This window comes from Trichechus manatus, unplaced genomic scaffold, assembly GCF_000243295.1.
Source record: "Trichechus manatus latirostris isolate Lorelei unplaced genomic scaffold, TriManLat1.0 scaffold00071, whole genome shotgun sequence".
Classification (NCBI taxonomy): domain Eukaryota; kingdom Metazoa; phylum Chordata; class Mammalia; order Sirenia; family Trichechidae; genus Trichechus; species Trichechus manatus.
The window spans coordinates 269,492-282,320 of record NW_004444007.1 but is presented as its reverse complement, the minus strand read 5'-3'; the positions used below and the strand labels follow the sequence as shown (position 1 = coordinate 282,320).

Sequence of the window (12,829 nt, the reverse complement as noted above, 5' to 3'; positions counted from 1 at the left end):
AATGTTCTATATCCTACTTTGGTGAGTAGCATCTGGGGTCTTAAAAGCTTGTGAGCAGCCGTCTAAGATTCTCTACTGGTCCTACCCCATCTGAAGCAAGGGAGAATGAAGAAAACCAAAACACAAAGGAAAGATTAGTCCAAGGGACAAATGGACCACAACTACCATAGTTTCTACAGACCGAGTACAGCACAACTAGACGGTGCCTGGCTACCACCACCGACTGCTCTGACACGGATCACAGTAGAGGGCCCTGGACAGAGCTGGAGAAAAATGTAGAACAAAATTCTAACTCAGAAAAAACAACCAGACTTACTAGTTTGACAGAGACTGGAGAAACTCCAAGAGTATGGCCCCCCTGACACACTTTTAAACTGAGTACTGAAGTCACTCCTGAGGTTCACCCTTCAGCCAAAGATTAGACAGGCCCATAAGACAAAACAAGACTAAAGGAGCACACCAGCCCAGGGGCAGGGACAAGGAGGGGACAGAAAAGCTGGTATTGGGGAACCCAAGGTCGAGAAGGGGAGAGTGTTGACACATCGTGGGGTTGGCAATTTGCTCTGTAAACCTTCATCTAAAGCACAATTAAAAAAAAAAAAAGATTTATAGCCTTGGAAACCCTATGGATCAGTTCTGTTTTGTCCTATAGGGATGCTATGAGTAGGAGCTGGCTGGATGACACATAACAACATTATTTTACTACATTTTTAATCCTTTGTAATGTTCTGTTCATTCGTTTGTTTATTCCACCAATATATAAGACACACCTACTACATGACAGGCACCATACTGGTACTGGTAATATAATGTTGACCAAAAACACACGTCATCCCTACCCACATTGGGTTTACGGTATAGGATCAAATCCGAGTTGTAACTTCTAGATGTTCTGAGGATACTGTTTGGTACAAGTAAGACTGAGGATACTGTTTAGTTACGGGAATAAGGAAAGCTGGTAAACTCTTACTCAAGTTACTAGATGATTATGTTCCCCTCTTCTAAGTTATTGACCTAGTAAAATACCAGGGCCTTTGCTGTAGCCCCTAAAGCACACAGCTCATTAAAATTTTGGTCTCTCAGGCAAAATTTGGTAAACTTTCTAAGTTTACTTGTTGTTGTTAAGTGCTATTGAGTCAGTTCCGACTCATAGCGACCGTATGTACGACAGAAACAGTACCCTGTCGTGTGCCATCCTCAGAGTCATTATACTTGAGCCCATTGTTGCAGCCACTGTGTCAGTCCATCTCGCTGAGGGCCTTCCTCTTTTTCGATGATCCTCTATTTACCAAGCATAATGTCCTTCTCCAGGGACTTGTCCCTCCTGATAACATGTCCAAAGTACATGAGATGAAGTCTCACCATACTTGCTTCTAAGGAACATTCTGGCTGTACTTCTTCCAAGACAGATTTGTTGTTTCTTTTAGTTATCTTATGTGTCCTATTATAACATCCCGCTTAAAGAAAGCAAGAACCATACAACGGTAACTATTGCTTAAACTGTGTTCTGCAAATGTTTTGTAGTTCCAGTATCTGAATTGTGGGTTTTATTTTACTTTATTTTAGACCTTAGCATCTCTGTACAGACTTGTTAGCTATCTCTGTAAGAAGGATTGTAGAATTTTCCCTGAGGCCAGTAGAACATTTGCAAGCCCACGCTTAGTATTTAGTAGGGATAAACATACATTTTTAAGCTTTGTTCTTAATAATTTATCAAAGGGAAAAGAAATCTCAGTATTCCTAGGCATTAATTCTGAAGGTAAGTTCAGTTCTAGTCAGTAGGTAGATGTGTGTGATTAAATCCAAATAAAGATATGTTTGAGAAGACCATAGCATTCTAAGAGGCCAGACTGATTACATGACTGACTTCTGTGTTTTGTTTTTAGCCATGACAAAAGTGAAATTTTTACAGTTACATATTTACAATTAACTATATTAGAAGGGCATCCAAATATACTGTCTGCACTGTCCAAAGTTTATAAATCTTTAGCAAAAACCTGTTAAGAGTATACACCCAGATAATGAAAGAAGCATTCTTTTTTTTCCTAGTTCTACAGCATTGAAGAAAGAATCCAAAAAAGGTACTTTCTGTCTTTTTATCTCAACATTTTTTTTCCACAAAAACAATATATTTTCATTATATAGAATTTAGAAAATGTAGAAAACCACAGGTAATTAAGCATATGTGTGTGTTCTTTTTAAAACAAAGTTGGGCATAATGTATGTATTTTTATTTTTTATGGAAGTAGATTGCCAGGGCTTTCCTCCAAGGTGCTAATTTAATTTTAGGGAAGCTCAGATTCTTGAAAATGATTTCAGATGCACTTTAGTACATTAATTTAAAGCAAAGTGATATTACATATTAAGGCAATGATTCAGCCCAGTTCACCTATAAAATTTTTCTGACAATGATTCATAATAACCATGAAGATAACTGTTTTCCTTATCACTAAATGTTTTTGGGACACCTGGTTCTTACTAGCTGCTTAGCGTTCATTCCTGGTCCATATTATAGATGAACTGTAATTTATTTAGTCCCTGTTTGCTGACATTCAAGTAGTTTCTGATTTTTTACTGTTCAGAATAACACTTCAGTGCATATACCCTTGTGCATTATTTTTGTGTACGTTTATAAGAATTTATCCTAAGGAAATAAGAGTATAAACATTTTCCTGTGTTGCTTTCTGGAAAACTTTTCCATGACCTCCAGTAGTATATGAAAACACCCGTTTCTCCAGACCTTTACCAACTTGCTAATAAATGATACTTAATTGACACTAAATGATATCTAGGTGATCTTTACCAATAAATGACATTTAATTGTCTAAATCTGCATTTTATTTATTATTAATATGGCTTAATTTGTTGCATCTATTTGTCATTTTTATTTTACTTTTTTTGTGAATTACCTGTTTATGTCAAAAATTGCTTTTCAGTTTTTCAGAAGTACGAAATTATGTCATCTGAAATGTTGCCAGCCTTTATTGAGACTTCTAATGTTGAAAGAAAGCAAAACTTAAGTGAAGATCAAGAGCAGAGCCAGAAGCCAAAGTCAGGTGAAGGGTCTGAACCCATATCTAAAAGACAGATGAAGAAGCTAATAAAACAGAAACAATGGGAAGAACAACGAGAACTTCGCAAGTATGTGTTTCAAAATGCATATACTCTACCCCATCCAGAAACATAGAATATTGGACCCTGCCTAAGCCCTTTGGTACACTAAGAATACTTTTGTTAAAATTGGGGCTATGCACATTGCTAGCTAACACTGTCACTTGGCTGTTAAACTGTATGCCTTTGAATTACTGCTGTGTTTAGCAGTATTGAATTTGCATTGAACATTTTTTCTTACCCAGAACCTATTATAAATAGTAGCACAGTTTTTGAAACAACCTATTTAGATAAGGGATATACTTAGTATCCATGTTTTTGGTATAGAACAAAAATAACCAACTCACGAAGATTAGATTTTGGCCTAAGGTCGATTTTGCCAGAAGCGTCGTAAGCTTTGTTGAGCAGTTTGGCTGAAGCTGTAATTTTATAATATTTTATAATGTTATTTTATAAATTTACTGGGAGAAAGTAAGCCAAAGTTGATAGAGACTAGAGAAAAAGTATATGATATTTTATTTTTAACCCTCAATTTTATGTTGCTTTTTTTCTATACTGTAAACATTGCAGGAAAATCATGTAGAGGAAGAATGATGAAAGTAGAATAATAACTCCCAAATTAAGTATTTATTAATTTTTCTTAGAATATGTTGTGTGATACCAAGAATAAACTAAACTGTTGAGTAGTGTAGTTAGTATTTGGATAGAAAGCTTTAGATTGTTTTTGTAAACTCATTTCTTTCCCGTCTAAAACTCTTAGATGGGCCTGTAAAATTGCTGATATTCAACCATTTTTGACCCACGAATATGGAAATTTCATATGGTTCAACCTAATGATTTTAAAAAGTAATTGTTTCTTTGTCTATTTAGAAGAGTCTTGTGAAAATCTGAATATACAAATGACAACAAAGTTATTTCAATTACTAATTTTAGACAAAAGCGAAAAGAAAAACGCAAGAGAAAAAAATTAGAGCGGCAATGTCAACTGGAATCAAACTCTGATGGAAATGACAGAAAACGTATTCGGAGAGATGTTGTTCACAGCACACTCCGCCTTATTGTTGACTGTAGTTTTGACGACTTGATGGTATTGAAGGTATTATGAATCATTGTCAGAAAAATTTTATAGGTGAACTGGGCTGAATCATTGCCTTAATACGTAATATCACTTTGCTTTAAATTAATGTACTAAAGTGCATCTGAAATCAAGTTTTTAAAAATCTGAGCTTCCCTAAAATTAAATTAGCTTATAAATTGTCTTGTATATATGTTTATATGTGTATATGTATATGTGTGTGTGTGTATATATATATATATATATATACAGTCACCCAGAGGCACCTTGGAGGAAAGGCTGGCAGTCTACTTCCATAAAATCAGCCATTGAAAACCTATGGAATATGATTCTACTTTGACACACGTATGGTTGTCATGAGTTGAAATTGACTTGATGGCAGCTGGTTTTACAGAGTATTAACTTTACGTATTCTGGCAATTATTTTGTTAGTATGTAAGGAAATTGAATGAAAATTACGAGGGTGGACTTGTATTTCAAAATGATTGTATATATCTAGTCACTCCTTCTGCTTATTCAGTTCCACAAGATTGTGGAATGGCCATAGATGACTTTGATAACTGCTTTATACATGAAATGCACTCTTCTGTAGGACATTAAGAAACTTCATAAGCAGATTCAACGATGTTATGCAGAAAACCGACGAGCCTTGCATCCTGTGCAGGTATGTCTCCAGAGTTTAAAACAGACTACAGTTTCTATCACATATGTATTCTTGTATTGATCAAAGAATGTTGCAAATTTATTCTCACATGCACAAAGCATGTTGCAAATTTATTTTTTTCTAGATCAATGAGAATCCGTATATTTTGTGTTTCATTGATGAGCACATGACTGTATTAGGAAAATAAAATATTGGACTTAACTAGTCATTTTGCTCTCTTTCCATCTGTGCCTACCAACCGATTATCAGTTTTACTTGACAAGCCATGGAGGCCAGCTAAAAAAAAACATGGACGAAAATGACAAAGGATGGGTCAACTGGAAGGTAATTAAAACAGATTAACTGTTGCCTCATTCCAATTGTTGTTATGCTTATAAAGGTGTGCATTTTTGCCTAAATTCTACATGATGCTGTTGAATGTAGGAGTGAGCAGTCTCCAAGCCCTGTGTGTCACGGGTATATAAGTCTAAGGTTATACATGGGAGAAGCTAAAGAAGAGAATGATAAGTCTGTTTGTTTTTTTTTTTTTGTACTTGCTCTTATTAAATCTCACCTGCCATTTTACTGCCAGCTGTAAAACATTAAAAAATGGAAAAATTTTAAAGGTCTGTATACAGTCTCTTCCTAGCAAACTGGCTATACTTTCTGTAAGAGTAAGCTCCTGTAAAATTGAGAAGTATGCCTGCATTCTGTTTCTTCTAAATCTGCGCAGCCCAACATGGCGGCCACTAGCCACATGTGGTAATTGAGCTCTTGAAATGTGACTACTCTCAATTGAAAAGTGTTGTAAATGTGAAAATATTTAGTACCAAAAAAAAAAAGGAATGTCTCCTTCATAGTTTTTAAAAATATATATGTTGAAATACATTTTTTCTGTATTTTTGTTAAATAAAATATATTATTAAAATGAATTTCACCTTTTCTTGTCCTTTTTTTTTTTTTAACATGGCCACTAGAAAATTTAAAATAACATGTGGCTCACGTTTTCTTTCTGTTAGGCTGTGCTGTTCTCAGTCATTGGTAAAGATGACTAGTAAGATTGGCTTATTAGTTCTTCACTCCTTAAAGAACTCTGTCCTATTCACAGACGTACTGGGTTATTCCTATACTTTTTTTTTTCTCTTTGCCAGTTCTTACAGTGACAAACTTTCTTTCCCATACTCGCCAATCCTGTAATGACTGCATTTATTTTATTAATAGCCTATAGTATGAAACATTTTCAAAGGCTATTTAAGTTTCTAAGTATATTTACCGGGTTTTTTCTTTGTGTCTATTTTCTCAAGAAATAATATAATGTTAGAGTAAGACATACTCTCAGTAATTCTGTGGCTTGTTAAATTCGTTATTTATATGACTAGCTTGCCTCAGAGACATGAGATTCACTGCCCTGTATTACTCGGAGCCTTCTTTGGGCCCTTACTAAGTATAGGTGTCCAATTTGTAATATACTATTTTTGAGAAATATGACTGTTTATGAATCAATAGCTTATATATTTTAGGTGAGAGTTCTCCTCCTTCATTCTTGGTTTTCTTCAGAATTATTGGGTAAATGTCATCTGAACCTGGTGCTATATCAGTATGTTTTGTAAAATCCTGACTTGTGCCTCTGGCCTGACAGTTTTGGTGGAAGAAGTTTTCTAATATGTATCTTCGTAGAAACAGATACATGGAATTTATTTTAAGTCTTTCCTTCTGCTGACTCATGTAACTGGAACTGGGCTTTAAATGACTAGGTGGAGAGGAAGTAATTGGAGATGGCTTTCTTTGCTGGATAACAGGGTGAGCAAATATGTGGCAGTAAAAATGCATTTGTTTTGTTTGAAGAATTAGAGCTCTGAGACGTTAAGTTGCTCAGGTAGGTTAATGCCATATTTAGGAAACAGTTACTAATTTAGGAGTTTGGATTTTATCTTACAGGTAAAGTTAAAACATTGGAAGTAGTGTTTTTAGAAAGTGAGTCTTCCATCAGTATGTGGAAGTTGATTGAACAGGTCTAAGGCCAGAGATGGGAAAATAAAATTAGAAGGCTCTTTCGGTCCACCAGCCGCCCCTTGGAAACCCTATGGGGCAGTTTTACCCTGTCCTCTAGGCTGGCTATGAGTCAGAATCGTCTCGATGGCAACAGGTTTTGGTTTTCAATAATTGAAAAGTTAGATGGTAAGGATTCAGTTAGATAAGTAGTAGATTCTAAATGACACATAGTAACGGTCTTTCAGATTTCATTTCGTATGTTTTTGGCTGTGTTTTTCTTGGGAAAAGAGAATAATTACTTTCACAAAACCCTATTAATTAGTAATGTATTTCCTCTTGTGTCTTAAAGGATATCCACATCAAGCCAGAGCACTATAGTGAACTCATAAAGAAAGAAGACCTGATTTATCTTACGTCAGATTCACCCAATGTATTGCAGGAATTAGATGAATCAAAGGCCTATGTGATTGGAGGATTGGTAGATCACAATCATCACAAGGTGCTTTTAAGCTTTTATTTTTGCTTTTGCTTGTACGTAAAGTTCATATCAGAGTTTCTCAAGTCATCATAATACTAATGATAGCTGATCTTTGTTGAGCACCTGCTATATATTAGTTACCTTTGTAAGTGAAGCGCTTCACCTGTATTAGTTTGCTTAATCCTCACTAAAACCCAGCGAGGTCTGTGCCATTATCACCATTTTACAAATGAGGAGCCTGAGGCACAGAGAATTAAGTCTAAAGTCAGTAGTAGTAGGTGGCAAAGCAGGGATTTGAAACCAGGCAGACTGCTCCAGAGTCCACATGCTTAAAACATTGTCTGTATTGAGAAAAGATGATGCTGCTATTCAGGAGGTTACACCAATTGCCCCAAATGTCTGACTATACTTATTGTCAGGAGAATGTTGCCAAATTAGCAGTTAAACACGTACACACACACATGCTCAGAGCTCTAGAGAATATTCTCTGAAGTAAAGTTATTTCAAAGATTATTTATACTGTCATAGACCTTACAAAATAATTACTGTTCTAGTTCAAGTCACAGTATCTTTGTTTTAGGGAATCACGTATAAACAAGCATCAGATTATGGAATTGAACATGCACAGCTCCCCCTTGGAAATTTTGTGAAGATGAATAGTCGAAAAGTTTTGGCAGTTAATCATGGTAAGCTATAAAAGGGTACATTGAAAATATAATATACCTGAATGGACATTGTGAAAAAGAACACTACATTTAAGTTGCAGACAGTGGAAAGTCTTACACCTTGCTGGAGACAAAATTGTAAAAAAAAAAAAGTCATAATTTGTGTAAATTAGAGAAATAGTACTTGCTTATTAGAAAATTTCGAAGATGCAGAAAAGTATAAAGAAAAATGAACAGGCTATAATCTCACTATTCTGAGATACTTGGTGTTAACTTTTTGGTATGTTTCCTTTCGGTTTTTATGTGCAGATATAATATTGCTTATTACATAATTGGATCCTTACTCTGTTTTCATACAGTTTTATAATTATGGTTTTTTTGCATTTATCATATTTTTCCATGTCACTGAATGATTGTTAATGGCTATTTATTCTGTCATCTGAATATACAGTAATTTAACCGTTTTCCTATTATTGAATATTTGATTTTTTTCTTTTTGCTATTGTTAGTAGGCATCCTTGCACCTAAGTCTTTGTCTGGAGTTTTTTTTTTTTAATTTGAGAGAGATGTTCGTCAGTGTACAACTATTTATTATATGATAAACACTTTCTACATAGCAGGCCCTAGAAGTGAAGTTGTCGATCCAGGGAATGAACTTCTTATAAGACCTTTGATATATAGTGGAAATTACTTTTCCACAAAGCAATCCAAATTAAACCTTCAGCAGTGTATTAAGGTGAGGGTACTTTGGAGACAGTTTTAATATTCTTTACTCCTAATGTTAAAAAAAAAAAAAAACTGGCAAGAGGCTTCCCAGAGTAAATGGCTCTTTATAGGAAAAATAGAAGAAATTTAGATTAATGCTAGCCATTTTTTCCCCCTTGTTTTATGTTAGCACATGTGAAAGGGATAAAGAACAATGGGAAGGAAACTAGAAAGGTCCTCTGTCTGTTGATTGTAGTTGACAGGGATGATGATAAGCTTAAATGCTTAAGAACTGGACTGAGGAAAAGCTAGAGGGGAGGGCACAGGCTTCAGGGCCTTGGGACAAATTGTCCCTGACAGTGTATAGGAGAAGGAAAAGATAAAAGTAGTTGTTAAGACCTACTAGCACTCCTAACACAAAGGTCATGGATTTTAAAAGACAGTATGCAACATTGTGGTGAATTTCGCTAAGAAATGTATGGAGTTTGTCTTTATTACAGTGTTTGAGATTATTCTGGAATACCTGGAAACAAGAGACTGGCAAGAGGCATTTTTTACTATCTTACCCCAACGTAAAGGAGCTGTTCCCACAGACAAAGCCTGTGAAAGTTCTTCGCATGACAAGAAATCAGCCAGTGTTGAAGATGGATTGGACAGTGATTCCAGTGAGGAGGAATATAGCAGAAATGAACTAGATTCAGCCCATGAAGAAGAAAATCAGGATAAAGAAAATGGCATGGAATCTACAGTGAACTCTGTACCACACTAGTGTTATCTGGGTTTTTTTTTTAGTTTAAGAAAAAAATTAGAAGAAATTGAGGTTCTTTACTGAATATTCAGAATTGGAAGAAAATTATATTTTTTCTTATTTCTGTTGTTTTTTAAAAAAATTTTAAAGCTAAATGATAAAAAGCCCTTTAAACTCTGTAAGCAAGCATTTTTTTTTTGTTTTTGTATAAGATGACTTAAATGTGTCTGTTTTTTTATATCATTTTCTAAGCCTCAGATGAGACATTCTAGGGAATATTACTTTCTTAGTATGCCTTCATTCTCTCTCATTTACTGGATTGTATTCTTTAGAATGTGTCTTCTGTCCTTTCAGTTTTTTATTTTATGTTCATATCAGTGTTTTTCTGATCTTTTAGATACTTGTCTATAGGAACAGATATTCATAAATCTGCTATGACTACCAGAGTGCTCTGTTTTGGGGATTACCTACTATTAGCTTGCAGATTTTATATTCAATTTAGTTACATCAAAGGAATATAGTGATTTTAGGAAGTATCAGGTTGACAGATTCAGCAATTCATTTCTTTTGGACTGTGGAGCCCATATCTGTTCATCCTTTTCCATACATTTTCACAGTTCTAAAACAATCACTGAAGAAATGAGAATCTCTTTAATATGTTTTCTTTATTCCTGTTAAAAAAACCTGTTGTGGCTGAGTCAGTTCTGACTCATAGCGACCCTATAGTACAGAGAACTGCCCCATAGAGTTTCCAAGGCACGCCTGGTAGTTTTGAACTGCCAATCTTTTGATTAGCAGGCGTAGCTCTTGAGCACTACGCCACCAAGTGGTGGTAAATTATTGCAATTATAAAATTGAATTTTTGCAGGCTAAATGATTTTAAAAGGTTAGTTTTGAAGAATAAAATTTTTTTAGCTGAATATAAAAAGGAAAATTCTTCGCAGCTATCCTTTCCTTCCATATTTTTTAAAAATACTCGTTAGCTTTTAAAGTGAATAAAGTTAGCTTTTTATGTGCATCCACCTGCTATGAAAACATGCATATGATAGTATAGACATTAGTTTGTCCACATTGTGTGTGGTCCTCAGTTATTAATTGATGATAACAGGATTGAGTTGCCATATATCCATATTATTTGAGTGGGTGGTTGTATTGAACAACACTAAGCAATTTGAATTTAATTTAGTGCAAAAATCCATGACTAAACATTTTTATTGGACATTTAGCAAGGGAGGATGGGGCTAAAGGGAGTTGTTTTAATTATGTTGTTGGGTCAATTCTAAATGACGACCTCGTGCAAAGTAGAACTGCTGCATAAGGTTTTTAAGGCTGTGGCCTTTCTTTCAAGGCACCTCTGGGTGGTTTCGAGCTACCAGCCTTTTGGTTAGTAGTCTAGTGTTTAACCATTTGCACCATTATGTAGAGCAGTTGTGTTTAAGGTATAGTGATTATTCTTTGTCACAGCTAAAGTAAAATTGCAGGAGTGTTCATTGAGTTTGGGCAAAATAAGTGGTTTTACTCACTGGTCTCTCAAATTACATACATATTAAAAAGTTCATTGGATTTAATGTTGATGTTCACTGTTTCTTTTTGTTGCATTAGTAATCTATTAATACACTTATTTTAAAGTCTGTGAGCAAGGTATGTAAATAAAGAAAAGCTCCTGTAATTCTAGAGGGACAAAGTTTATGTCTTAAGTTGTATATTTCACATTATTCTGAGTAAATATGGTTTACTAGCATGAAATAGTGTGCCTTTTACTTGTATTATTTTATATGAAAGAGCACAGTTTAATTTTGAAAGGAGGGGAAAATTCATTACAAGTATTATGTAGTTTAATTTTCACTAATTATAAGAGGTTCATATCTTATTTGGGCTGTTTGTAACAAGAAGACGATAACAATCTCTTTTGAAATAATTTCTGAGGTATTTAGATTTTTTATTTTTTTAATTGCATAAATTTTTTAATATTACTCTTTTTCTCATTTTAATATATTCTTGTTCAGTATTGTTTCGGTTGATTTAGGTGCCTTATTTATATTGGATATAGACTCATCAAAAGGATATATGCCTGTTGAAATAAGAGGTTTCTTTCTCATATGTTTAAAAACCTTTGGCTTTCATAAAGCAAGCTCATTCTTAAGGGAAGGGGTGGATCTGCAATTCTTCAGTCTGATTCTCCAGTGACCAGTGTATTGACATTCTTTAGTATTTGAAAATGCTCATAATGGAAGAAGCAGAAAGGAAAAAAGAAATTCTACTGAAGAAATGTCTTTTAGGAGGTGAATGAACAATGATAAAGCCCTTCAATTACTGACAATTACAAAGTAAAGTGATAAATATCATTTCACTTTTATCGATAGGTTACTGAGATAATGTAGATAAATGGCAAGAATTTTCCAAAGAGTGCTGAGAACATGTATGGGTGTAAAATGATAAAGAAAAAAGAAGAGAAAATGGCAGTAATTAAAATTAGTGCTCATTAAATTTTGATCTCCATTAGCATAAGGGAATTTATCTTTGTTTCTCTAGCTCATTGCCAGATACATATAGTAGCTACTTAATAAATGTGAAGAAGAGAACCAGTGGCAGAATGAAGAGTGTGGTTAATAAAAAGAGTAGGGAATAGGACTAGGGCTTAAATCTCGGCATTGCCTCTTGTTCGTTGTTTGGGCAAGCTATTCAACCCTTGTATGTTTCAGTGTTGTTTATAAAATGGGAATGTTAATAATACCTGTCGGAGTGCGGAGGAATCTGAGAGAATGCATGTGAATGATTCATTATACTAGGTGCTCAATAATTAATATGCTTTCCCTCCCATCTGTAGCATAGTTAAGAAGGCAGGGAGCTATGATATATTTTTCCCACCATAAAACTGTTAGAATAGAAATGTTAAAGTATAAATTATCAGTCTGCTGGGAAATGGATTTGAAAATGGCTTATTTTCTGAAAACTTCAAGTAACAAGTGTTTGACTTAATGTTTATAACAGTGAAAGACAGTGGTACAAATAACTTGTCAGAGTGCATAATCTAGAATTCTCATATGTTTAGCTTTTGCTGTTGTATTGGATGTAATTTATACATATCCCTTAGATTTGCTCAGCTCCTACCTGTCTGTGCCAGGCCGTTGGCCACTTAGTTTTGGGGAGACACAGTTTCTGCTATCATTGCTACCACTGCAGCCCTCTCATCTATTGGACTGTAACTATCTCAGCCTTCCCCTCCTCTAGGGTGAATGTTGGGTTCTGTTAGTTGCTGTCAGGTCAGCTCTGACTCATTTCAACTTTATGAATAACAGAATGCAAGGTCTGAATTGCCTGGTCCTGTGCCATCTTCATGATCATTGGTATGTTGGAGCCCATTGTTGTGACTGTTGTGTCAATCCATCTCACTGAGGGTTTACCTCGTTTT

General features: G+C 34.7%; 1 protein-coding gene across 4 annotated transcripts in view; it reads left to right on the top strand.

Moving 5' to 3' along the window:
- TRMT10A (tRNA methyltransferase 10A) overlaps positions 1–12,761 on the top strand; it is a 17,006-nt gene extending 4,245 nt beyond the window's left edge. For all 4 annotated transcript variants that reach the window (XM_004380181.3, XM_023734709.1, XM_023734710.1 and 1 more), the window contains 8 exons: positions 2,050–2,081; positions 2,937–3,141; positions 4,045–4,207; positions 4,779–4,850; positions 5,100–5,174; positions 7,171–7,320; positions 7,880–7,985; positions 9,170–12,761. In XM_004380181.3, the coding sequence (XP_004380238.1) occupies positions 2,957–3,141; positions 4,045–4,207; positions 4,779–4,850; positions 5,100–5,174; positions 7,171–7,320; positions 7,880–7,985; positions 9,170–9,438 (1,020 nt within the window). In that variant the 5' untranslated portion in view covers positions 2,050–2,081; positions 2,937–2,956 and the 3' untranslated portion in view covers positions 9,439–12,761. The remainder of the gene's footprint in view (positions 1–2,049; positions 2,082–2,936; positions 3,142–4,044; positions 4,208–4,778; positions 4,851–5,099; positions 5,175–7,170; positions 7,321–7,879; positions 7,986–9,169) is intronic.
- Positions 12,762–12,829: the final 68 nt, after the last annotated feature.